The sequence below is a fragment of the Capra hircus genome, chromosome 7, assembly GCF_001704415.2.
Source record: "Capra hircus breed San Clemente chromosome 7, ASM170441v1, whole genome shotgun sequence".
Classification (NCBI taxonomy): domain Eukaryota; kingdom Metazoa; phylum Chordata; class Mammalia; order Artiodactyla; family Bovidae; genus Capra; species Capra hircus.
In genome coordinates, this window is record NC_030814.1 from 101301709 (window position 1) to 101329357 (window position 27649).

At 44.4% G+C, this 27649-nt stretch overlaps 1 protein-coding gene across 4 annotated transcripts; it reads left to right on the plus strand.

Moving 5' to 3' along the window:
* LOC102181858 (docosahexaenoic acid omega-hydroxylase CYP4F3-like) lies at positions 1286-26748 on the plus strand. 4 transcript variants are annotated; one of them, XM_018051328.1, is made up of 13 exons: positions 1286-1366; positions 1723-1921; positions 3857-4001; positions 6654-6707; positions 6800-6927; positions 18739-18860; positions 19643-19913; positions 20769-20835; positions 22610-22739; positions 25172-25305; positions 25401-25465; positions 25648-25730; positions 26143-26748. In XM_018051328.1, exons 2-13 carry the CDS (start codon positions 1724-1726, stop codon positions 26315-26317), a joined length of 1572 nt encoding a protein of 523 aa, XP_017906817.1. In that variant the 5' UTR covers positions 1286-1366; position 1723; the 3' UTR covers positions 26318-26748. The 4 variants fall into 4 exon arrangements, with proteins under 4 accessions (XP_017906817.1, XP_017906818.1, XP_017906816.1 ...); XM_018051329.1 differs by having other exon boundaries at positions 1358-1380; XM_018051327.1 differs by lacking the exon at positions 1286-1366 and adding an exon at positions 1402-1483.

The following is a 27649-nucleotide window of genomic DNA, read 5'->3' on the forward strand; positions in this document are numbered from 1 at the left end:
TAGAGCTTTACCTCTATGAACTTCAGTTACTCGTTTGTTAAATAGGTATCTTCCCCTCTGCCATCACTTGGGCCCCTCTGCCTGACCTCAGGGTGCTGGCCCAGAGCCCTGAGGGGAAGGTGATGTATTATCTTGCTGTAAGAACATCCCGCACACAGTGGGACCACTATATGTAGCGCACTGGACATACAGTAGGCATTCTATACAGAGTACTCAGCACACAATAGCTGTGTTTTACATAGATTATCAAACACACAGTAGGTTTTCTTTACATACCACACCTAACACATAGTAGGTGTGCCTTGTGTAGGGACTCAGCACTTAGTAGGCATGCCTTGTGGAGAATCTTCAGTACACCGTAGGCATGTAGAACACCCGGCATACAGTAGACAGGATTTATGCAGAGTCCTTGGCACACAGTAGGTGCTCTTTCAATAGCTCATCTAGAACATAACAGGCACGCTTTAGGTAGAGCTCCTGACACACTGTAGGCATGCTTTTTGAAGGACCCAGCACACAGTACACACTCCTCATATACCGTTGTCGCACAGAGTTGTTTCCTTTATGCAAGCCTTATCTCAGGGTCTCATCCAACATCCCATTTCCCAGATAGGAAGGTTGAGACCAGAGAGGGTCTTCAAAGCCCACAGTATGAATGAGGGTGGGTCAGAACTCCACTCTGAGCTCTGCCTCTTCTGTGTGCATACTGGTCTCTCTAGGTCCCTTGCAGCCTTACCCTTCATGTCTCAAGATGCTGTCTTCCGACTGAGTCCTTTATCCCCTTGTAATTCTCAGCTGGGTATGTTTCTCTGCTCCTGCTCCCAGCTGTCATGTCTCAACCTGGGCCCTGGGGTGCTGAGAGGCAGGACTTGAATTCTTGCCAGGCTGTATCACCAGGAGGTCAGAGAGTTCAGGTCTCCGAGCTCCCTGTTTCTGTCCCAAGAAGTGTTATATGACACCCTCCTGGCCCAGGTGTGGAAAGGAGCCCTGGAAATGACTTCAGACAAGGCTGAGCTAGGCCCTTCTTGTGTGATACCTGAATGTTCATGCTTTTATCTGCTACACTGTGCTTAGAGCCGCAGGTGTGGCTGCACACCTGGGAGCCCAGAGTCATCTTTACATGCCCCACAGTTTTCCCATTCGGGATGTGATGAGTCCTGAGCATCCAGTGTACAAACTATGACCCTGAACTTGTTCACAGGCCTCACCCTTTATTTGGACAGCCTCCAGGTGAGGAGGTAAGCAGGCAGCAAGGATTGGCTGGCTTAGTGTGGACACTGGCAGGTTTTTTCCTGGGTCAAGGTCAGAACAAGCCTTCCCAGGAGGAGCAGGGGAGTTGTGCAGGACAAGCTGCTCTTGGCAGAAGGTGACAGGCTGGGGGTAATGGGGCTGGGCGGCCTGGCCTGGGGTGGGAAAGGTCACTGTTCTAGGCAGGGTGGCTCCAGGGAACAAGCTGGTCTGGGAGATGAGTGGATGTCAGTAGGTAACTAACACGCAAACATTCTGTGTCATACAGAATGTCCTTCTGTCTCTCTCTGCCTATGATTCCCTCTTAGAGCCCATGTCTGCCCATTTCTGAGCCTGTCTTGCCCCGTCCCCAGCTCTCACCCTGCCCTTCACGCCATTGCTCCTCTCACTCTATTCATCTCTGCCTCACAGCTCACCATCACTGCCTCTTCTTTCATGCTCAGGAGCTCATCCTTCACCCTGTTTACCTCATAGGATGCTGGAGCTGAGCCTATCCAGGCTGGGACTCGGGCCTGTGGCAGCCTCCCCGTGGCTGCTGCTGCTGTTGGTTGGGGCCTCCTGGATCCTGGCCCGCGTCCTGGCCTGGACCTACACCCTCTACAACAACTCTCGCCGCCTCCGATGTTTCCTGCAGCCCCCAAAACACAACTGGTTCTTGGGTCACATGGACCTGGTGAGTGTGGGCAGTAGGATGGGTCTGGGGGATCAGGGTGGATGGACTTCCTGCGGTCAGGAATGGGGCTCAGGTTGGGGGTCGGGTCTAGGACAGCAAAGAAGCAAGGGAAGCCAGGGAGCCCCGTCTTCCTCACTCACTCATTCTTCTGCTCTGCCATCGAGACCTTCCCCACATCCAGTCCTTCCAGCCCTAGTCTGTTTTGAGGTCCATTTCCTGCCTGACTTCCACACATTAGTGCATCTCTGAGGTCCGGCTTCACAGAGCCTGGTCTCCTGACCTCTCTAGTCTCCATGGTGACCTTGAGGTCTCCTCAAGGGTGCTGTCCAGGGTCTGGTCTGGTTGTGATCCATTTCCTGTGTCTTTTCATTCTGGGTTACAGCTGTCCCACAAGAATTGGCTATCCACTCCCCACCCCGACCTACAGGACCACAGCTTCCCATACCCTCTCTCTCCCAGGATCCCTTCTTCTAATCTTACCTTCTCTCCTCCCAAGATATCCCAATGGGCTCATTGCCCAACCGGGATAAAGTTCACTTCTTCTTTAAGAAGCCCTCTTAGACCTCCCCATCCTCTGTGCTTGCCAACTTTGTGCCCCAGACTTTGATCTTTGAATTGGTTCTGCTTACGATTGATTACACTGTCAACTGTCCAATTATATATTAATCACCTTCCAGTCTGATACTAGTTCTAGGGAGCAGACACTAGAGTGCATACTCCAGGGCTGGCATACTGTAACCATGCAAAATAAATGTTTGGTTATCTAGGTGACAAACTTGCCATTACCCTCTTCTGTCAAGGTCAAAGGAATGAGTACCCAGCTATCCCCATCTAACAGCCTGGCTGAGAGATGAGAACATTTTTTCCTTCCTGTCTGGGATGAGAACTACAACTTGAGGGAGGACTTGACTGCAGTTTTCCTGTTTATTATGGCAAAGTTCAGAAGCCCAGAATAGGGGGCACTCCAAAGCTTGCTGTGTAGATTTCCTGAGAGTCTGGGTCTAGAAATGGTCTCTGCAAGCCCTGGAGGTAACAGGAATGTTATAAAATTATTGCAGTTCTGCTCTTCCCTCCAAGGGCTTGGCTGTGTGGTCTGGTCTTAATCACTTTTCTTTCCTGCGGCCCCTCTTGCTGTGTGACCCTGGCCGAGTCACTCTCTCTCTCTGGACGAGTTCTCACCAAGTGCACTGAACCCTCACTTGAGGTCCTTGGGGAGAGGGGAACAAAGCCCCAAAGTAAAAGTGACTTATGTTCACCTGCCTAGAGCACCCGGAGCACCTTTGTCAAGCTTGAATGGAGCATCCTGATGGAGGTGACGCTTCTCTAGGAGCATCATCCTCTTCCCGTTGGGTTGCATATGGTGTCAGTTTCTTCATCTATAAGTGGCACGATTGAAAGTTGTATCCCGAGGTCACAGAGGAAAAGACAGACAGGATGCACTCTGCACAGAGCCTAGCCAATAGAGAAGGTTTGTAGGTCTGAGTTGCTTTCTTGATTAATGTCTGTCCCTTGGGATCTGCCAGGGCTGGAAGGTCCCAGGTCTGCAGACCCTTTACCATGTAAGGAACTGGAGGCCACTTGGATCATCCAGATTATGAAAGGATGTGGGACCCAAACCTAGGGAGAAGTCCTGAGGCCACCCTGCATCCACAAACCTCCCCCATAGGTATCTCCTCCTGTAGGCACTCCTGGAACTGGGACCACTCCCAGGACATGAAAAATCTGACTTCTCAAGTCAAGGTCAACCTCCCTATGGGTGGAGAGCCTGTCTTTTGCCTGTGTCCTGTGGTACATCCTTGGGACTTGGAGATGCTCCATGTCCCTTCTGCTCCCAGAGAAGGAGGAAGCAGAGGTTCTCTCCATCTGTACAGAATCTGACACACTGTCCACTGCGTGGCTCCATCTGGGAAGTGATTGCTCTTCCCTTGCTTGCAGGTGCCCCCCACGGAGCAGGGCCTGATCTACTTCAGTCAGATGGCGGCCAGCTACCCCCGTGGATATTTGATCTGGTTTGGCCCCATTGTCCCAATGGTCATCTTCTGCCACCCTGACATGCTCCGGAGCATCACCAACGCCTCAGGTACCCAGGCAGAGCTTGTGGTGGTGGATGTTATGACACATTTGAGGGATTCCAACCCCTCCTTGCCTGCATTTGATGTGGCCCCTACAGAACCATGGCCCCTTTTTCCCTCTCTGGCTCAGCCATTTCCTCCTTTCTTTCATATGTTCATCAGCCCCCATTTCACTGTCTCCTTCCTCACTCTGTTAACTATACGCCACTCTGGTGCCCTGCTGAAAGATGTCCAAATCTCAGGACTCAGATCTGGAACAGGATATCCCTGACCTGGTGTGGTTGGTCAGGAATTGGCTGGAGGGAGATGGGCTGTGGCAACCCAAGAAGAAGCAAGGTCCTCTGTTAGGGCATGCTGGAAGGCTTTCTGGAAGAGGAGGTGCTGGAACTGGGTCTGGAACAATGAACAGATATATTTGAAAACAGAGCGTAGAGTGATGCAGTGGGCTTCCATAGCATCCCAGGCCCCCTGGCATGTCTGCTCTCAGTCTCACTCATCCCCAGATCCCCAGCAATGAAAGTTTATGTCTGGTGCATGATCTGAGCTGTATTTTTGTGACATCCACCTCTCCAATGGGTCGGTTTCTTGACCGTATCCTGTGGCTCAGCCACTTCTTATTCGGGGCCTTCCTTCTCCAGTGCCCAGGAATCTCCCTGAGGAGACTCTATCTCATCCCACCCTGGCTCCCTAACTTTGTCCCCTGCCCCTCCCATCCACAGACAGACCACGCAAACAGGGGAATGGGCAGCTTCTGACAGAGACCTGGTTTCTGACACCAGAACACTGAGTGACTCTGGGCAGGGCCCTAGCTCTCTGGCTGCTGCAGTTTCTTTCAGCTGTAGTGCTGGAAACTCAACCTTGTATGATCTATACAAAGAAAGAGTATCAGTTGACTGTAAACTCCAAGGAAGATGTCTTCAGGACAGCTGGATCTGGATCTTAAAATGTCATCAGAAATCTGTTTCCATCGTTTAGTTCTGTGTTCATCTGTGATGGCTTCCCTCTTATCCTGGTAAGATTGAATCCTCCAAGCTCAACCCCCATAGAAAAGTGAACTCATTAAAAACAGTTTCAGAAAAAGTTGAAGGTTCCCTTTAATTTGCGTGTCTTGGGTCATAGGACCAATTCTCATGTTCCTGAGAGTCTGATTGCGTGTCTTGGCAGGCACAGGGTTACCTGAGCTATTGTTTTAAGGGCTTAGAGCAGTTCAGTGGTTAAGAACTCAGACCCTGGATTCAGACACACCTGGCTTCATGTGTCAAGCATGATATCTGCGCGACTGTGGGCAAGTCATTTCAATATTCAGAGCCTCAGTTTCCTTATCTGGAATATGGGGGTGGAAGAGAAGTGAGTTGAACATGGTGTTTGGGATCCACACAGGGAAAGACCCTTCCTATCCCTGCACCTGAAGGGGCATCCAACTGTCCTTTACGGAGGGTGTGGGGAAGGAGCCTGAGAAAGCGTGAGGACAGAGGAGCAGCTGCTGAAATTGATGCATAGCTTCAGGTGTGGCTCTCTGCCCTGCAGATCCTTCCCTCTGGCAGCCTAGAAGAGCTTGAATTAGGTCCTATTTGTTTCTCTCCAGATTCAGAGCTGGGAGGAAGGCCTCCTGTGCACACAGGGCCTGGCTGGCACCTATGGGGATGCAGCCTGCTGGTGGGTGGGGCCCTGGCATGCAATCATCTACATCTTCCACCCCACCTGTATCAAGCCTGTGCTCTTGGCTCCAGGTAGATCCTTGGCCACAGCTTGTCCCCTGTCATGGTCTGTGTTGCCTCTAATTGGGCGGCTGACCGTGATGCAGACAGTGGGGGTGTGTGGCCAGGGTACCACTGTCTCTCACTGCAGACTCCCACCTGCCTGACCTCCAGTCATGTCTGTGCAGTGTCTGCTGCATGGCCACATCTGGTCACATTTATGTATCCACGTGGATTCTGGTTACAACTGGTGTGTTATACCTGGTGCCACCTAGTATATTTTATGCCTGAGCTAAAAGATGTTCTCAGTCATGTCTGGAGCTCACCTGTGGCCAAGGACACTTGAGGCATCTAGGAGTCTCTCTGGTTCTTATCTGAAATGTCTTAAGGTATGCCTGGCTCACACTTGGTTCATGTCTGTGAGATCACTGTATTCAAGTCCTGTCTGGAGCCTTCCTGGGGCACCCTGGGAACAGGTCAGGTGGTCTTCAGGTCCATGGCAGAGCTGTGCATCATTTCAGGTTGTGTCATGCATGTTGGGGCCATGTCAGGGCATGGTAACACATGGGGCCATGTCAGATGTCTCAGGAGAGGTCCTCGTGCTGGGGCAGGTGTGGTGTCCTTGGTCCCTGTAAAGGTGTTTCGTAGAGGGCTGGGTTTTGCTTCCATGTCAGAATGTATTGGACTCTGTAGGCTATGTTGAGGAATGCTGGGGCATGTTGTGTCATTCTGGGGTGTGTCTAAGCACACTGAGTTGTGTCTATGGGTTCTGCCTTTGCTCTTCTCTGTGCTGCGGCCTGGCCTGGTCCCTTCTCCCCTCCCAGCTTCCTGTGCTCTTAGTCTCATTCTGCTATGTTGGGCTTGGAGAGGGAATGCAGATTCCTGGCTGGAAGCCTCCACCCCTCATCAGAAGTCCTTCTCCTCTCCATCTACCGGGCCCCTGATTGTGTTTATTCATTTCAGCTGCCATTGCACCCAAGGACATGCTATTCTATGGCACTCTAAAACCCTGGCTTGGTGAGTAACTGTGAGTGAAGGGGATTGGGGATGACTTTGGGGACCCAGGGGAAGGTCTTCCTTTGCTCACTCCCTGTGGCTGTCTCTGCTAGGGGATGGGCTCCTGGTGAGTGCTGGTGACAAGTGGAGCAGCCACCGTCGCATGCTGACACCCGCCTTCCACTTCAACATCCTGAAGCCCTATATGAAGATTTTCACTAAAAGCGCAGAGATCATGCACGTGAGTCTCTTGAACCCAGCATTCCAGCTGGAATCTTGAGGATAACGGGGACTCAGGAACATCTCGTCTGGAATTCTGGATCTTCCAGTTGACTTTGAGGCCATTGTTCTCTCTTCTGAACCTTAGTTTCCTTGGCTGATAAATAAGTATAACATGAGCCTTGTTTTGCAAAGTGGTCAACATAATGTAATGGAGCCATGTTCCTGGCACATAGTAAGTGCTCAGAATGTGTTAGTTTCTCTTTTTCTTCACAGAAGCCTTGGAATCTTGAGACATATTTTAGGGAAATAATGAATGTTGTTTAGTAGTCATTCTGGAGTAACAAATCACTTACAAACAATAACACAAAAGTGAAAGTCACTCAGTTGCGTCTGACTCTTTGTGACTCCGTGGACTATAAAGTCCATGGAGTTCTCCAGGCTCGAATACTGGAGTAGGTAGCCTTTCCCTTCTCCAGGGGATCTTCCCAACCCAGGGATTGAACCCAGGTCTCCCACATTGCAGGCGGATTCTTTACCAGCTGAGCCACCAGGGAAGCCCAAGAATACTGGAGTGGGTAGCCTATCCCTTCTTAGCTGATCTCGGATCATTTCACCCAGGTCAAATGGATTTCCTTTTATGTGATTCTCTCCCTTGAAGACATTTCATGTTTGTTCACTGGCAGAAGCAATGTTCCAACAGACTGAGAAGAAACTGCAATGCCCTTTTATTTTTATTTTAGTTTTTAATTGGCGTTTAATTGCCTTACACAGTTGTGTCAGTTTCTGCCATACAGCAATGCTAATCAGTCATATATAGCAGCTTCCCCCTAGCTATCTATTTTACACATAACAGTAATATATACATCAATGCTACTTTCTCAATTTGTTCCACCCCCTCTTCTCCCTGCTGTGTTCCAGAGTCTGTTCTCTATATCTGAATCTTCATTCTTGCCCTGCAATTAGGTTCATCAGTACCATTTTTCTAGATCCCATGAAAAGTGAAAGTGTTAGTCTCTCAGTTGTGTCCAATTCTTTATGACCCCATGGACTGTAGCCCACAGGGTCCTCTGTCCATGGAACTCTCCAGGCAAGAACACTGGAGTGGGTTGCCATTCCCTTCTCCAGGGGTCTCCCTGATCCAGGGATTGAACCTGGGTCTCCTTGCATTGCAAGCAGATTCTTTAATGTTTGAGCCACCAGAGAAGCAAATTATATATATATATATATATATATATATATATATATATATATATATATAAAATTGTTTTTCTCTTGGCCAATATAAGGCTTACTTCACTTGGTATAACAGGCTCTAGATTTATCCACCTCAGTACAACTGATTCACATTTGTTCCTTTTGATGACTAAGTGCATTGTACCTATGTACCACAACTTCTTTATCCATTCATCTGTCAATGGGCATCTAGGTCGTTTCCATATCCTGGCTACCGTAAATAGTGCAGCAATGAACAGTATATGTGACTTTTTGAACTATGATTTTCTCAAGATATTTGCTTAGTATTCCTGGTTTTCCTTTTGATGACTAAGTGCATTGTACCTGTGTACCACAACTTCTTTATCCATTCATCTGTCAATGGGCATCTAGATTGTTTCCATATCCTGGCTATTGTAAATAGTGCAGCAATGAACATTAGGGTATATGTGACTTTTTGAACTATGATTTTCTCAAGATATTTGCTTAGTATTCCTGGTTTTTATTTATTTATTTATTTTTGTTTTCATTTTCTTTATTTTCAGTTTTCTTTTTTTTTTAATTTTAAAATCTTTAATTGTTACATGCGTTCCCAAACATGAACCCCCCTCCCACCTCCCTCCCCATAACATCTCTCTGGGTCATCCCCATGCACCTGCCCCAAGCATGCTGAATCCTGCGTCAGACATAGACTGGCGATTCGATTCTTACATGATAGTATACATGTTAGAATGCCATTCTCCCAAATCATCCCACCCTCTCCCTCTCCCTCTGAGTCCAAAAGTCCGTTATACACATCTGTGTCTTTTTTGCTGTCTTGCATACAGGGTCGTCATTGCCATCTTTCTAAATTCCATATATATGTGTTAGTATACTGTATTGGTGTTTTTCTTTCTGGCTTACTTCACTCTGTATAATCAGCTCCAGTTTCATCCATCTCATCAGAACTGATTCAAATGAATTCTTTTTAATGGCTGAGTAATACTCCATCGTGTATATGTACCACAGCTTTCTTATCCATTCATCTGCTGATGGACATCTAGGTTGTTTCCATGTCCTGGCTATTATAAACAGTGCTGCGATGAACATTGGGGTACATGTGTCTCTTTCAATTCTGGTTTCCTCGGTGTGTATGCCCAGAAGTGGGATTCCTGGGTCACAAGGTAGTTCTATTTGCAATTTTTTTTAAGGAATCTCCACACTGTTCTCCATAGTGGCTGTACTAGTTTGCATTCCCACCAACAGTGTAGGAGGGTTCCCTTTTCTCCACACCCTCTCCAGCATTTATTGCTTGCAGATTTTTGGATCGCAGCCATTCTGACTGGTGTGAAGTGGTACCTCACTGTGGTTTTGATTTGCATTTCTCTAATAATGAGTGATGTTGAGCATCTTTTCATGTTTTTGTTAGCCATCCGTATGTCTTCTTTGGAGAAATGTCTATTTAGTTCTTTGGCCCATTTTTTGATTGGGTTGTTTATTTTTCTGGAATTGAGCTAGATAAGTTGCTTGTATATTTTTGAGATTAGTTGTTTGTCAGTTGCTTCATTTGCTATTATTTTCTCCCATTCAGAAGGCTGTCTTTTCACCTTGCTTATAGTTTCCTTTGTTGTGCAGAAGCTTTCAATTTTAATTAGATCCCATTTGTTTATTTTTACTTTTATTTCCAGAATTGTGGGAGGTGGATCATAGAGGATCCTGCTGTGATTTATGTGGGAGAGTGTTTTGCCTATGTTCTCCTCTAGGAGTTTTATAGTTTCTAGTCTTACATTTAGATCTTTAATCCATTTTGAGTTTATTTTTCTGTGCGGTGTTAGAAAGTGATCTAGTTTCATTCTTTTACAAGTGGTTAACCAGTTTTCCCAGCACCACTTGTTAAAGAGATTGTCTTTACTCCATTGTATATTCTTGCCTCCTTTGTCAAAGATAAGGTGTCCGTATGTGTGTGGATTTATCTCTGGGCTTTCTATTTTGTTCCATTGATCTATATGTCTGTCTTTGTGCCAGTACCATACTGTCTTGATGACTGTGGCTTTGTAGTAGAGCCTGAAGTCAGGCAAGTTGATTCCTCCAGTTCCATTCTTCTTTCTCAAGACTGCTTTGGCTATTCGAGGTTTTTTGTATTTCCATACAAATCTTGAAATTATTTGTTCTAGTTCTGTGAAAAATATTGCTGGTAGCTTGATAGGGATTGCATTGAATTTGTAAATTGCTTTGGGTAGTATACTCATTTTCACTATATTGATTCTTCCGATCCATGAACATGGTATATTTCCCCATTTATTAGTGTCCTCTTTGATTTCTTTCATCAGTGTTTTATAGTTTTCTATATATAGGCCTTTAGTTTCTTTAGGTAGATATATTCCTAAGTATTTTATTCTTTTCGTTGCAATGGTGAATGGAATTGTTTCCTTAATTTCTTTTTCTGCTTTCTCATATTAGTGTATAGGAATACAAGGGATTTCTGTGTGTTGATTTTATATCCTGCAACTTTACTATATTCATTGATTAGCTCTTGTAATTTTCTGGTGGAGTCTTTAGGGTTTTCTATGTAGAGGATCATGTCATCTGCAAACAGTGAAAGTTTTACTTCTTCTTTTCCAATTTGGATTCCTTTTATTTCTTTTTCTGCTCTGATTGCTGTGGCCAAAACTTCCAGAACTATGTTGAATAGTAGCGGTAAAAGTGGGCACCCTTGTCTTGTTCCTGACTTTAGGGGAAATGCTTTCAATTTTTCACCATTGAGGATAATGTTTGCTGTGGGTTTGTCATATATAGCTTTGATTATGTTGAGGTATGTTCCTTCTATTCCTGCTTTCTGGAGAGTTTTTATCATAAATGGATGTTGAATTTTGTCAAAGGTCTTCTCTGCATCTATTGAGATAATCATATGGTTTTTATTTTTCAATTTGTTAATGTGGTGAATTACATTGATTGATTTGCGGATACTGAAGAATCCTTGCATCTCTGGGATAAAGCCCACTTGGTCATGGTGTATGATCTTTTTAACGTGTTGTTGGATTCTGATTGCTAGAATTTTGTTGAGGATTTTTGCATCTATGTTCATCAGTGATATTGGCCTGTAGTTTTCTTTTTTTGTGACATCTTTGTCAGGTTTTGGTATTAGGGTGATGGTGGCCTCATAGAATGAGTTTGGAAGTTTACCTTCCTCTGCAATTTTCTGGAAGAGTTTGAGGAGGATAGGTGTTAGCTCGTCTCGAAATTTTTGGTAGAATTTAGCTGTGAAGCCGTCTGGACCTGGGCTTTTGTTTGCTGGAAGATTTCTGATTACAGTTTCAATTTCCGTGCTTGTGATGAGTCTGTTAAGATTTTCTGTTTCTTCCTGGTTAAGTTTTGGAAAATTGTACTTTTCTAAGAATTGGTTCATTTCTTCCACGTTGTCCATTTTATTGGCATACAACTGCTGATAGTAGTCTCTTATGATCCTTTGTATTTCTGTGTTGTCTGTTGTGATCTCTCCATTTTCATTTCTAATTTTATTGATTTGATTTTTCTCTCTTTGCTTCTTGATGAGTCTGGCTAATGGTTTGTCAATTTTATTTATCCTTTCAAAGAACCAGCTTTTGGCTTTGTTGATTTTTGCTATGGTCTCTTTTGTTTCTTTTGCATTTATTTCTGCCGTAATTTTTAAGATTTCTTTCCTTCTACTAATTCTGGGGTTCTCCAATTCTTCCTTTTCTAGTTGCTTTAGTTGTAGAGTTAGATTATTTATTTGACTTTTTTCTTGTTTCTTGAGGTATGGCTGTATTGCTATGAACTTTCCTCTTAGCACTGCTTTTATAGTGTCCCACAGGTTTTGGGTTGTTGTGTTTTCATTTTCATTCATTTCTATGCATATTTTGATTTCTTTTTTGATTTCTTCTGTGATTTGTTGGTTATTCAGAAGTGTGTTGTTCAACCTCCATATGTTGGAATTTTTAATAGTTTTTCTCCTGTAATTGAGATCTAATCTTAATGCATTATGGTCAGAAAAGATGCTTGGAATGATTTCGATTTTTTTGAATTTATCAAGTTTAGATTTATGACCCAGGATGTGATCTATCCTGGAGAAGGTTCCATGAGCACTTGAAAAAAAGGTGAAATTCATTGTTTTGGGGTGAAATGTCCTATAGATGTCAATTAGGTCTAACTGATCTAATGTATCATTTAAAGTTTGTGTTTCTTTGTTAATTTTCTGTTTAGTTGATCTGTCCATAGTTGTGAGTGGGGTATTAAAGTCTCCCACTATTATTGTGTTATTGTTGATTTCCCCTTTCATACTTGTTAGCATTTGTCTTACACATTGCGGTGCTCCTATATTGGGTGCATATATATTTATAATTGTTATATCTTCTTCTTGGATTGATCCTTTGATCATTATGTAGTGGCCTTCTTTGTCTCTTTTCACAGCCTTTGTTTTAAAGTCTATTTTATCGGATATGAGTATTGCCACTCCTGCTTTCTTTTGGTCTATATTTGCGTGGTATATCTTTTTCCAGCCCTTCACTTTCAGTCTGTATGTGTCCCTTGTTTTGAGGTGGGTCTCTTGTAAGCAGCATATAGAGGGGTCTTGTTTTTGTATCCATTTGGCCAGTCTTTGCCTTTTGGTTGGGGTGTACAACCCATTTATGTTTAAGGTAATTATTGATAAGTATGATCCTGTTACCATTTACTTTATTGTTTTGGGTTCGGGTTTATACACCCTTTTTGTGTTTCCTGTCTAGAGAATATCCTTTAGAATTTGTTGGAGAGCTGGTTTAGTGGTGCTGAATTCTCTCAGCTTTTGCTTGTCTGTAAAGCTTTTGATTTCTCCTTCATATTTCAATGAGATCCTTGCTGGGTACAGTAATCTGGGCTGTAGGTTATTGTCTTTCATCACTTTAAGTATGTCTTGCCATTTCCTCCTGGCCTGAAGAGTTTCTATTGAAAGATCAGCTGTTATCCTTATGGGAATCCCCTTGTGTGTTATTTGTTGTTTTTCCCTTGCTGCTTTTAATATTTGTTCTTCGTGTTTGATATTTGTTAATTTGATTAATATGTGTCTTGGGGTGTTTCGCCTTGGGTTTATCCTATTTGGAACTCTCTGTGTTTCTTGGACTTGGGTGATTATTTCCTTCCCCATTTTAGGGAACTTTTCAACTATTATCTCCTCAAGGATTTTCTCATGATCTTTCTTTCTGTCTTCTTCTTCTGGGACTCCTATAATTCGAATGTTGGAGCGTTTCATATTGTCCTGGAGGTCTCTGAGATTGTCCTCCTTTCTTTTAATTCGTTTTTCTTGTTTCCTCTCTGATTCATTTATTTCTACCATTCTATCTTCTATTTCACTAATCCTATCTTCTGCCTCCGTTATTCTACTATTTGTTGCCTCCAGAGTGTTTCTGATCTCATTTATTGCATTATTCATTATATATTGACTGTCTTTTATTTCTTCTAGGTCCTTGTTAAACCTTTCTTGCATCTTCTCAATCCTTGTCTCTAGGCTGTTTATCTGTGATTCCATTTTGATTTCAAGATTTTGGATCATTTTCACTATCAATATTCAGAATTCCTTCTCAGGTAGATTCCCGACTTCTTCCTCTTTTGTTTGGTGTCGTGGGCAACTCTCCTGTTCCTTTACCTGCTGAGTATTCCTCTGTCTCTTCATCTTGGTTATATTGCTGCGCTTGGGGTGGCCTTTTTATATTCTGGTAATTTGTGGAGTTCTCTTTATTATGGAGCTTCCTCACTGTGGGTGGGGGTCTATCAGTGGCTTGTCAAGGTTTCCTGGTTAGGGAGGCTTGTGTTGGAGTTCTGGTGGGTGGAGCTGGGTTTCTTCTCTCTGCAGTGCAGTGGAGTGACCAGTAATGGGTTATGAGACATCAAAGGTTTTGGAATAATTTTGAGCTGCCTGTATATTGAAGCTCAAGGGAGTGTTCCTGTGTTGGTGGAGAATTTGCGTGGTATGTCTTGTTTTGGAACTTGTTGGCCCTTGGGTGGAGCTTGGTTTCGGTGTAGGTATGAAGGCATTTGATGAGCTCCTATTGCTTAATGTTCCCTGAATTCAAGAGTTCTCTAGTGTTTTCAGGCTTTGGATTTAAGCCTCCTGCTTCTGGTTTTCAGTTTTATTTTTACAGTAGCTTCTAGACTTCTCCATCTACAGCACCAATGATAAAACATCTAGGTTAAAGATGAAAAGTTTCTCCACATTGAGGGACACTCAGAGAGGTTCACTGAGTTACAAGGAGAAGAGAAGATGGAGGGGGTAGTTAGAGGTAACTGGAATGAGATGTGGTGAGATCAAAAGAGGAGAGAGCAAGCTAGCCAGTAGTCACTTCCTTATGTGCGCTCTATAGTCTGGACCACTCAGAGGTATTTACAGAGTTATACGGGGAAGAGGAGAGGGAGGAAGTAGACAGAGGTGACCAGGAGGATAAGAGAGAGGAATGAGAAGGAGAGAGACAAATCCTGCCAGTAACCAGTTCCTATGTGTTCTCCACCGTCTGGAACACACAAAGATTCACAGAGCTGGATAGAGAAGAGATGGGGGAGAAAAGAGACAGAAGCCACCTGGTGGAGAAAAAGGAGAGTCCAAAGGAGGAGAGAGTGCTCAAGCCAGTAATCTCGCTCTCAGGTAAACTTGGGTTTTTAAATGTACAAAATTGACACCAAAAACCTAAGAGCAAAGATTAAAAATCTAGAGTAGAGTTTGGATTTTCAAAAATACAATATTAAAGAAAAGAAGCAGAAGGAAAAAGGAAGAAAGAAATAAAAAAAGAGAAAAAAAAACAACAACAAGAATTATTAAAAAATAAAAAACCACCAACAACCATCTAAAGACTATATATGGTGTTTGCCTTAAAAAAAAAGTTTTTTTTTTAAAATAGTAATAGTAGGTTATAGAAATAAAAATTAGAGGAGAAATAGAAGACTTAACAATTAAAAAAAAGTTAGGAAAAAAAAAGAAAAAAAAAGGAATGATTTTAAAAATAGAAAAAATATATCTAGCCCTTCTCTGATGTTGTGGGCTGTGTGGGATCACTTCCAAGGTGGTTCCCTCTGTTTAACTTCTTCTGTTTGCTGGTTTTTTAGGCTCACTAGTTCAGTCGCGCTGTGGGGAGGGGGGATGCTGCAAACAAATAGCACTGTCGTGCGCACACAGTGTCTCAGCCCTGCTTGACCTGTCCCTTCTCGTGGTGCACAAACCGCTCCGGCTCTAGGATGCTCAGCTGGGAACCGTCTGGGGCCAGCCCTAGGCTGCGTGCACTTCCCCGGTCCAAGCCACTCAGGTTCGGCGCTCAGGCAGCCCTCAGAGGCACAGATTCGGCTGGGACTGCGCTTTGTGCCCTTCCCAGGTCCGAGTAGCCCAGGAGTTTGGCGAGCGCAATCGCCACGACTTGTCACCTTTTCTGCCGCTGCTGCTCAGCTTTCTGGGTGGATCACTGGCGCCCCCAGTGAGGCAGATGGTGACTGTCCAGCACCCCCAGAAGTCTTAGCAAAGAAGCCTGCTTGGAGTTAGGTAAGTAAATTCTCTCCGGGTCTGCAATTGCCCCTTTCCAGTCTTTACGGCTCTGGCTGCCTGTCCCTGGCGGGGGATGGTCTGCAGCCGGCTTATTCCGTTCTCTCCTTTGTTCTGTGCTCGGTCCTGGCGGTGTCTTATGTTCGAGCTTTTCGCGTGGTAGCTATCCCACAGTCTGGTTTGCTAGCCCAAGTTAGGTCGTTCTGGTTGCGCATGGGGCGTTCCTGCCCGATTCTTACAAAGCACTGCAGCCCGCGCCTCCCGCGCGTCCCTGCCCTGCCCCCACTTCCCAATGGCGGATGCAGGCGTCTGTGCTGCTTTTCCGCTGGGGGAGTTACTGTTGGGCTTGTAATCTCTTGGTTTGAATTATTTATTTATTTTTCCCTTCCTGTTATGTTGCCCTCTGTGTTTCCAAGGCTCGCCACAGACTCAGCAGGGAGAGTGTTTCCTGGTGTTTGGAAACCTCTCTTCTTAAAATTCCCTTCCCGGGACGGGCTTCCCTTCCCGGGACGGAGCTCCCTCCCCACCTCCTTTGTCTCCTTTTTCATCTTTTATATTTTTTCCTACCTGTTTTTGAAGACAATGGTCTGCTTTTCTGGTTGCCTGATGTCCTCTGCCAGCCTACAGAAGTTGTTTTGTGGAGTTTGCTCAGCGTTGAAATGTTCTTTTGAGGAATTTGTGAGGGAGAAAGTGGTCTTCCTGTCCTATTCCTCCGCCATCTTTACAGTTCTATTCCTGGTTTTTAAAGAAACCTCTATACTGCTCTCCACAGTGGCTTGTATCAATTTATAGTCACACCAATAGCGCAAGAGGGTTTCCTTTTCTCCATATCCTCTCCAGCATTTATTGCTTGAGAATTTTTGATGATGGAAGTTCTAACTAGGGTGAGGTGATACTTCATTTTAGTTTTGATTTGCATTTCCCTAACAATGAGCAAGACTGATCACCTTCTTCATGTGTTGATCGGCCACCTGTATGTCTTTGGAGAAATTTCTTTTGAGGGTCTCTGCCCATTTTATGATTGTGTTGTTTGTTTTTCTGATATTGAGCTGCATGGGCTGCTTGTATATTTTGGAGATTAATCCTCTGTCAGTTTCTTTATTTGCAATTATTTTCTGCCATTCTGAGGGTTGTGTTTTCACATTATACCAAATGGACCTAATTGATATCTACAGGAAAACCCTTCCAAAAGCAACAGAATACATTTTTTTTTCCCTCAAGTGCACATGTGGCCCAGGATAGATCACATCTTGGGTCACAAATCAAGCCTTGGTAATTTAAGAAAATTAAAATTGTATCAAGCATTTTTTCTGACCCTTATGCTATGTGGTTAGATATCAATTATAGGAAAAAACCATAAAAAAACACAAACACAATAAAAAAAAAAACACCTAGAAACCAATGACACTGAAAACACAACTCAAAATCTATGGGATGCAGGAAGAACAGTTCTAAGAACTGCTTTTCAAGTCTACCTCAAGAAACAAGAAAAATATCAAATAAACAACCTAACATCACATCTAAAGCAAATAGAAAGGAAGAACAACAAACCCCCAAGTTAGTGGAAGGAAAGAAGTCAGAGAGATTGGAGCTGAAATAAAAAATAAATGAAGAAGAAAGTACCACAGAGCAACAAAACTAAAGGTGTTTCTTTGAGAAGATAAATAAAATTGATAAACCCTGATAGACTTCTCAGGAAAGAAGAGGGAAGACTCAAATTGATAAAATTAGAATAAAAAAAGAAGTTACAACAGACAATGCAGAAATGCGATGCCTTTTGGGGTCTTGGTTTGGGGTACCCTGAAAGTGAAAGTCACTCAGTTGTGCCCAACTCTTTGTGACCCCATGGACTATACCGTCCGTGGAATTCTCTAGGCCAGAATACTGGAGTAGGTAGCCTTTTCCTTCTCCAGGGGATCTTCCTAACCTGGGTCTCCCACACTTCAGGCAGATTCTTTACCAGCTGAGCCACAAGGACAGCCCAAGAATACAGGAGTTTGTAGCCTATCCCTTGTCCAGTTGATTTTCCTGACCCAGGAATCGAACCAGGGTCTCCTGCATTGCAGGTGGATTCTTTACCAAGTGAACTATCAGGGAAGCCTATGAGGCACCCTAGTCATCATTTTTCTCAGGTTACTGGCCAAAGCAGGTCCAAGGCCAACTCAGAATCAAAGGATGGTGAAATAAGCCCCATGCCCTATTATAATCTACTTAAAAATCACATTGCAAAGGGTATGTGTATATATATATATATATATATATATATATATATATATATATATATATATATGGAATTGAAGAACTAAAGGAAGGTATTTTGTGAAGTGCTTGGGACTTTTCTATACTTGCAAATGGACAAGTAAGCTTGTTACTGTTTCATGGATTCTGCCATTAGACACAAGAGTCCTGAGTCACAGACAAAGGATAATTTATTACTCTTGGCTCAGTAAATGCTATGTGCTTCCTGTTGGTTTGTATTCTTCCTCCAAGTAATCAAATTCCATGAGGATGACACAGGTGGGCTTCAGCTGGTGCCTGCTCATGTAGTATGTTGTATTACAGTGGGGAGAACTACTAGGTTTAGGGACTCTATGACTTTTAGAACTAGAAGCAAGCCTGATATTTTTCCAGGAGGACACATTACCTCACTTCTCAAGGTTTTTTACTACAAACACAACTCTGAGAAATGGCCCAGGTAAAGAACATCAGGGTCTTCCAATTTTTTTAGTATACCAAGTAAGAATATGCTTGGTATACTAAAGGGGTACTTGGGATACTTGGGATACTCACGGCCCATGGAAGAACTTGGCCTTTCTCAACATAGGGGACAGTTTCCTAATCAGCTTTTAACAATGAAGATGATGAAAGCAAGGTTTATTGAGCATTGGATTCATGTCATAAATTGATCAAGAATATATAGAGAGCAGGAGGCTGAGTGAGGATTTAAATTCAGGTCTCTTGACTTCCAGCAATGAGAACTTCACGTTCTATAAGTAACAGTTTGCACTTCCACTCAAGCCTGATGCTCCCTGGGGATGGTCCTGGAACCAAGAGCCAGGGTCTTAGGGTAGTCCACCCAGGTGGTTGTGAAGGGGCCCCAGCTCTGTCTCCTTCTCTGACTAGGCCAAGTGGGAGCGCCTGGTCACAGAGGGCCACACCCATCTGGACATGTTTGAACACATCAGCCTTCTGACCCTGGACAGTCTGCAGAAATGTGTCTTCAGTTTTGACAGCAATTGCCAAGAGTGAGTTTCATTGCTGGGCCTGGGAATATGAGTCATAGACTCAAGGTAGTAGATGGGGAGGGAGGACTGACCAGGGCAATTGGAAGGGCCTTCCTGGAGGAGGTGGCTCAGAGCTGGACAACCCAGGACAGGAAATGGAAAGAGAAGGAGCTCTCCTTCCAGGTAGGTAGAACCCTTTAATAAAGGCCAGGAGGGTAGGATGAGAAAAGTATGTGCAACAGTGAGGAGACACCATGAAAAAAAAAAGGTTGGAGGAATGAGAAGGTAATATCTTAAGGGAATTCTGAAGTCAGTCTAAGAAGATATGAACTTTATCTGAGGTTTCCTGGGAGCTATGGAAGGTGTTTGAGCACTTGAAGGTCTCAGTTAAAGTTGAGCTTAGACATCTGACTCAAGAGAATCCAATAGTCATGTAGACCCTGGATGGTATTGACACTGGATGTAAGGAGACTAAGGAAGGGGCTGGGCCATTGACCAGCTGGGAAAGGATAAGGGCTGAGACAAGTGGACAGTATGGGGAAGAAGAAGGGGCAGATACTGAGAAAGAGAGAAAGGAGAAAGGCATGGTATCTAAGATGTGCTCTGGGTGCCTGGGGCATGGAGGCAGCTCACTGAGATAGGATGTGGGTTGAGAAGAGTCTGAAGAGTCACATCTTCTGGCTCATCCCACACTGTATCTGTGGGTTATTTGTTCTAGGAGCCTCAGTTCCTGAAGGGAGGTAGACCCTGGCTTCTGGGCTTCAGGTTTTAAGTTGTTGCCTCCCTTATGCTCTCTTCCTCAGGAAGCCCAGCGAATATATCGCCGCCATCTTGGAGCTTAGTGCACTTGTGTCAAAAAGAAACCAACAGATCTCCCTGTACATGGACTTCCTGTACTACCTCACCTCAGACGGGCAGCGCTTCCGCAAGGCCTGCCGCCTAGTGCACGACTTCACAGATGCTGTCATTCAGGAGCGGCGCCGCACTCTCCCCAAGGAGAATGTTGATGACTTCCTCAAGGCCAAGGCAAAGACCAAGACTTTGGACTTCATTGATGTGCTTCTGCTGACCAAGGTGGGTTCCTCTGGGATCTGAGTTCAAGAGGTAGAAGGGACTTTGATCTGATCAAGGAATTTGAATGGGATGCAGAGGGTCCTGGGGAGCCGTGGAAGGTGCTTGTAGAAGGGAGGGATGGGTCAGGGATGTTTTAGAGATGATCATGTGCAGTATAGCCTGTAGGGGACTGCTAAGTCTGAAACTGTGAAGGGCCTGTGATTTGACTCTAATGCAAACTGATAAGTCAGTCTACCACCGAGGAAGGCTCTACATGTATGTACAGAATCTACATATATATACGGAAGCCTGGAGCAAAGCAGCACATTTATTTCTCATGGCCATACTAGTAGCTTGAGTAGAATTGTAGCTCTGGCTCCCGATTCCCAAATGCTTATGAGGGCACCATGCTTGGATCACAGTACAAGTACCTCTAGATTTTGACATTTGGAACTTATACAGGGCAATTGATACATCAGCCCCTTTATCCCTATGGAGAGAGGCAGAGGGACTGGAAGAAAGATTATTCTGGAGCTTAAACAAATACTCTGGTGAGAAGGCAAATTCTACAGGTTCTATAGTTTTATAACCCAGGTTGTAACCCAGGTTGCCAGAAACTTTTGCAGAAATCCCCTGTCATGTATAAACATGAAAATATTTTCAGATTACTGATTCCTTTCACCAGGGACAACACAGTAGAGAAAGATATTAAGGAGGAGGCCTATGGAATATGGCCTCTAGTTACAGGCTGAGCAAAGGATTTCTAGGGCTTCAGGTTGGGATTGGGTTCCTATATACAGTTTAAGAGACTGTTTCACATTAGACTGAGGGGTCCTCAGAACTAATGAGATTCTGGGGATCTTGCTTTCTCTCTAGGATGAAGATGGGAAGGGATTGTCAGATGAAGATATCCGGGCTGAAGCTGACACTTTCATGTTTGAGGGTGAGGGTCCCAGTTTGGGGCTAGAGAAAGGGAGGGAACTTGCTGAATTGACCCTGGACTACCCCATCCCTCCCCATCCTCCCCATAGGCCTTAGTGCAAGAGAGCTGTCTACTGGGGTCCAGCCCCAGTTGGATCCAGGGTATCCAAAGAGTGGATGGCGAGGAGAGGGAGATATGTAGATTTAGAGAGAGATAAGGAAAGAATCTGCAGTTAAGGGAATAGAGGAAAAAAAGAGGCTTATATTCCTTGGTTTACACAGAAAGTCAATAAAAGTCTCGAGACAAGAGACTTGTACAGTTTACGTAGGCCGCAGGTGCCCTCTCAGTCTCCCGAGGGAGTGAAGACGCAGGGTGCCTTCCCATTCAGGTCTTAGAAGCCCAGGCAAATAATAAGTAAACATGGCTGACCTCTGTGGTCCAGATGGGAATTAGCCTGAAAAGGAGAGTAAGAAAGAAAAGACGACACGGGGAAACCAGGCTTTTGTGGAACTGGTCCTGGTCCGTCTCTTTATTTTTCAGGGAAGCTTTTATACTTTAAGTTGTACATAGAGATAAATGTAAGAAGCAGAGTCATGCAGGGTCAGCTGCTCTGACCCTTATCTAAAGACAGAGTGTTCTTTGCATATCTTTGTTCTTTGTCTTACATTTGTTTACAATATCTTCTGGTCTGGAGACCAATTAACATTTTATGGCCCCATCTTTCTTTCTATTGATAAAGGTTAGTCAATCAGAAAACTTGTCTTCCCTTAAGATCTACTTAGTCTTAAGATAGTGATAAAGTTACATTCTTACATAGCAAGGATACAACGATTTATAACAAAGAAAGGGAAGTACAGTGATTTATAACAAAGAGAAAATTCATTAACTCAAAAGTCTAGTATTGTTAACATCAAAACTACTATATTTCTTTTTCTACATTCCAATTACTTTGATTAACATACTCCCAGGTGCCTAAGGATATGGAGGCCTGGTGGCAATCATTAACTCAGCAATGAAACCCTTCACCAACATGATTTTTATCTTTAGAAAAACCCTATGCTAACTAAGACTTTCAAAATACTCCAAACTCTCTGTGCTGTTTATGGTTGAGAGGTTGTAAACAATCATGTGCATAGTAGCAGGAGTGTGGATAAACCTGTCACACAAGCTAGACTGCCAGCAGAGAGGTTTGAGCTGAGACACTTCTTTTATATGCGGGAGACTATTAACTGGAGCTCTAAGTTAATTTTCCAGAGAAAGGTGGTTGGGGATAGCCCCTGTTAATGTCAGAAGAGTGTAGTATAACAGACAGATTTTGGTTTCAGGGGTAGATGCTCGAGCAGATCTAGGGGACCCCTTGAGTCTTGATCTGCCTTGCCCGTCAGGCCTCTTCCGCATAACCTTGTCATGGGTGGGGTCGGGGAGTCCCTCGAGTCCTGACCTGCCTTTGCCCATCAGGCCTCTTCCTCATGACCTTTGCCATGGGTGGGATCTCCCGTGCTGGCTCCCAGCAGCTGTCCATGCTCTAGTACTGAAGTAACCCAGAGACTCAAGCAGTTCTGGATGCCCCTCAGGCCATGATGCCACAGCCAGTGGCCTCTCCTGAGTCCTACACAATCTTGCAAAACACTCAGAATACAAGGAAAGGGCAGAGTCTCTCTATCCCAGGGACTTGGTGTGTGGACCCTGGGCTACCTCATCCCTACCAATTTCCCCATGGTCCTTACTGTGAGGGTGCTGTTCACTTTTGGTGCTGAAGTATCCCAGAGATGAAGTCTTTCTGGATGCTATTCAGGCCATGACACCACAGCCAGTGGTCTCTCCTGGATCCTGTACAACCTTGCAAAGCACCCAGAATACCAGGAGCGCTGCCGGCAAGAAGTGCAAGACCTTCTGAGGGACCGTGAGTCTAAAGAGATTGAATGGTGAGTTCAAGACCTCATGGCCTTTTTTTGAACCCCTCTCCTTGTCTCTGCTCCCTGGTTGGGGAAGAGACAAAATCTTTTTGTTGATTCTTTCACTTAGTGGGAATAGGAACAGAGCCAGAGGCAAGATCTAGTACTCAGCATGTATAGCAGGGCAAACTGGCTCTTGGGACAAACATTTGGAATCTGAGATAATTTGCAACAATGTGTGAGGACAGATGATGACACTTGGCACAAATTCAGTAAGTGAACTTCCCCTCCACTCCCTTAATTTTCTCTCTGAAATCACATGTTTTCAAACATCTTTCCTCTGTGTTTCCTCATCTCCTTCCCCCTCTAGTTCCTCATATTATTTAGTCCAGGATTCAGAAGGATCATCAAGGGAATAAAGTATTCAACTCTTGTCCAGGGACACCTGCATCTTTCTCCACCCAGTCCCCATTTAGTAAACACTGCCACCCTGTTTCCCTATCCCCAGTTCTATGCCATCTCCAGTTCTTTCCAGCTTCTTTGTTGTCCTGGAGATTCAGGAAGGTCCCAGAAGCCCCCCAGTCTTTGCCTTCCAGGAGCGCCTAGCCTGGTGGAGACAAGTTTCAAGTCAGGACACTTCCAGTGTACATGGGCAGGCCTGGAGTTTAGACTAAGAGGGACAAAATCGAGGGTGGGAAAAGTGCCTCAGCTGAGACCCTGAATATTGGTGAGTAGATATTTGGGTGCATTTGAGATATAATTAGGTCAGGAAGACAGCAGGGAGTAAATTAAGAACTAGGAGGAAGGGAGAAGAGAGAGAGAAAGGAAGGATGGAGAGAGGTGGTTGTTGTGAATATACAATTGACCTGTGGGAAGCATAATATTAATACACAGTATCCCAGAGCATGAAGCGGATATCCATTTTTGGAAATCCAAGTAATCTCCAGGCTTTTAATGGAGCCTACAATTTTAGTATAAAGATAATACTCACATGTTGTTAAATTAACCCTTAGATACCCTTGTTGTTATGGTAAACCATATGCCTATCTGGATTGAAAAATATTTATGTTTATTTGGATAAAACACATTCACATTTCTTGATAAGTTGAATTCAGATGCTTTATATCATGGAGATGGGAATGGCAACCCACTTCAATATTCTTGCCCGAGAATTCCATGGACAGAGGAAGCTGGCAAACTGCAGTCCATGGAGTCTCACAGTCGGACACAACCGAGATACCAACACACACACACTTTGTATCATCATCATCTTTTCTTTTATTATCTCTTCTGACTGCTATTTCCAATAGAAAAACTAATAATTTATGGATAAAGCTTTCTTGTCCATAGCAAACAACAGCAAATGCTAAATATTTAGTCTCTTATCATTAGGAAAAATAAAGGTTGTTTAATAAAACCTCTGGGTCAACTAGGGATGTATATGGAGAAAAGTTAATTCATCCTGCTTCTTGGGCCTTATAAGAAAATAACATCCACAAAAATCAAAGATTTAAATGAAAAATAAAGAAGTCTTAAAGTCTGTAGGATAAACCATGAAAAATTATTTTCTAGCTCCAGAGTGTGGAAGGCCCTGTTTTTGACACAAATTCCAAGAGATGTATAAGACATTCGTTTACATTACTTGAAATGAACAGTAGTGTGTATGGTATTCAGTATGCTACTATATAATTTATTTTTTAATGCAAAAAGTTACCTCTGAAAGGATACATAAAAAATAATCACTAGGAAAACTGTGGAGGGAAGTGAGTGCTGTTGGACCATATGGAGTTTGTCTTGAAGTTTTCCAGTTTTAAGCTAGTTAATTGTATCAGCTATGAAGAATTTAAATAACCACACAGAAAGGGGGAGATTAAAAAAAAAAGAATTTAGCCCCCACTTACCGGATCTTGTCTTCAATGTTTATAAAAGTTTTCCAGTGAATTCACTTGTTTTCTAAATATAAAATCACTATCTGCAAAAAATGACACATTTACCCCACATTTCAAATGGCATTACTCTCCTCTCCCACCTCATAAGTGTATTAGCTAGAATCTCTTGTCCTGTAGTTACATGAGTAAACATTGAATCTTTTTCTTACTCATTTGTCTTCTGATTTTGTGGTCTTGCCATAAAAATGTTTTATATTTACAAAAATGTAAAAGTTTTAATGATTGTCTTTTAGGTGAATTGTTCAGAAAATCTAAAAATATCTGGCTAAGTTTCTTCTAGTACTTTTTTGATCCTGCATTTCTTCCTTCCTTCCTTCTTTCTTTCTTAAAACTTATACTGAGTCATGATGGTCAAAGGAAGAGCTGTCTATATTTATGTATATGACTTAATCAATTTGGAGATAGTTTATCCACCTGTGATTTTGTTTTAGGAAGAAGGATCTTAAGGAACAGTCAAAGGGCTGAGGAGTGTCTGTTTTTGTTCCTTGGATAATTGTCATGAGGTTTCCATAGGGATGACCTGGCCCAGTTGCCCTTCCTGACCATGTGCATCAAGGAGAGTCTGCGGTTGCACCCCCCGGTTACCAGCATCTCCCGCCGCTGTACCCAGGACATTGTGCTCCCAGATGGCCGGGTCGTCCCCAAAGGTGCCCACAATGACTAGGGGAGGAGGTTCCTGGTCAGAAAGGGGGCCAGTAAGGCAGGGAGGAACTAGTCCTGACTGGTCCCTCCTGTTCCACAGGTGTTGTCTGCCTCATTGATATTTTCGGGACCCACCACAACCCATCTGTGTGGCCAGACCCTGAGGTGATGCCTCCCCCACACCCTACCTCCATCATCTTTGTTCATTCCCCTTTGGAGACCCAAGGAGGGCACAGGGTTCTGGCAAATCAGACATCACTCCCTCCCCATTATAAACACATCTGCCTTTCCAAGGATGGACGTCCTGGGAGATACCACCCAGCAACCCTGTCTTGTCTTGCCCCCAGGTCTATGACCCCTTCCGCTTCGACCCAGAAAACATCAAAGGGAGGTCACCTCTGGCTTTTATTCCCTTCTCAGCAGGTCCCAGGTGAGGACATTGGGCATTTGAGGTGGGAATGCGGTGGTGGGGGTGGCAGCATCTGGGACTGAGATTCCAGGCATGACTGTCAGGCAGTGGGGTGGGAAAAATAAAGATAGTCAGAGTTCTGGCTTTCCTTCCCTCCCCTGCCCTGGAGGTGACAGATAAACGTTTGGGGAATGGAGGTGGGCCCAAGGAGGGGCCTGAAGTGTGCTGAGAGCCCTTTCCTTCCTGCGTCTGCGTTCAGAACTGGAATCTGGACCAGGCCCAGGGGATATGCAAACCCATGTCAGGGGTCCCAGGCATTGTTCGACTTCTCTGTCTCTACAGATGGGGATGGGGGTTGTGGGACAGATTTCCGGCTTGATGAGGCTGGGATGAAGGTCCAGGGAGTAGTCAGAGCCATCACTCCTGCCTGCAGGAACTGCATTGGGCAGACCTTCGCCATGACTGAGATGAAAGTGATCTTGGCGCTCACCTTGCTGCGCTTCCGCGTTCTGCCGGATAAGGAGCCGTGCCGGAAGCCAGAGCTTATCCTGCGCACTGAGGGCGGACTCTGGCTGCGGGTGGAGCCGCTGAGCGCAGGCCAGCAATGACCCAGCACCTTCTCTCCTGGGATCCTCCCTGACGCTAGACACCTCAAGTGGCAGATTGGAAATCAAAATTCGTGGTCACCTCTGTCCTAGTCTCATCAAGAAGACAGCAAGGAGCACATAGGGTCTGCTAAGTTCCAGGCAGGTGGGGGTTGCTGTAAACCTGTTGGCCTTTAGCAGGGCGGCCCAGAGGGGAACTTGGATCCCAAGTATAAGACTACTCATTAAGGAAGTCCAACTGCTTGATGCAGAGAGGGTCAGATGACCTTGGACTTGCTCCCTGCCATAGTAATGTAAAGGTCACCGTCCCAGTCTGCCATTTACTAGTTGTTTGGCTTAAGAAAATTGTTTACCTCTCAGTTCCTTTATTACATAATTGTAGCCACTTTACTGGGCTGTTGGGGAGACTGAATAAACAAGCATATGCAAAATGACTGACTCAGTATGTAGTAAGCATTAGTAATCAATAAGGGCTCATTTCCTCACTTCTTTCTGCATCGCTTTCATAAATTTGAAACATGTATCAGTTCAGTTCAGTTCAGTGGCTCAGTCGTGTCCGACTCTTTGTGACCTCATGAATGGCAGCATGCCAGGCCTCCCTGTCCATCACCATCTCCCGGAGTTCACTGAGACTCATGTTCATCGAGTCCGTGATGGCATCCAGCAATCTCATCCTCTGTCATCCCCTTCTCCTCCTGCCCCCAATCCTTCCCAGCACCAGAGTCTTTTCCAATGAGTCAACTCTTCGCATGAGGTGGCCAAAGAACTGGAGTTTCAGCTTTAGCATCATTCCTTCCAAAGAAATCCCAGGGCTGATCTCCTTCAGAACGGACTGGTTGGATCTCCTTGCAGTCCAAGGGACTCTTAAGAGTCTTCTCCAACACCACAGTTCAAACGCATCAATTCTTCGGTGCTCAGCCTTCTTCACAGTCTAACTCTCACATCCATACATGACCGCAGGAAAAACCATAGTATACTATCATGTAAGAAACGAATTGCCAGACTAGATTCAATACAGGATACAGGATGCTTGGGGCTGGTGCACTGAGATGACCCAGAGAGATGATATGGGGAAGGAGGTGGGAGGGGGGTTCAGGATTGGGAACTCATGTACACCCGTGGTGGATTCATGTCAATGTATAGCAAAACCAATACAGTATTATAAAGTAAAATAAAAAAAATTTAATTAAAAAAAGCCTTAAAAAATAAAATATTTTAAAGTCATCATAGGTATACTTAAATTTGGGGACATGTGGAAACCTGCTGCTTCAGAAGACTGTCATTAGAAGGTTCAGCAACTTCAAAATTCCCATAGTTACATCTATTGCAATTTCA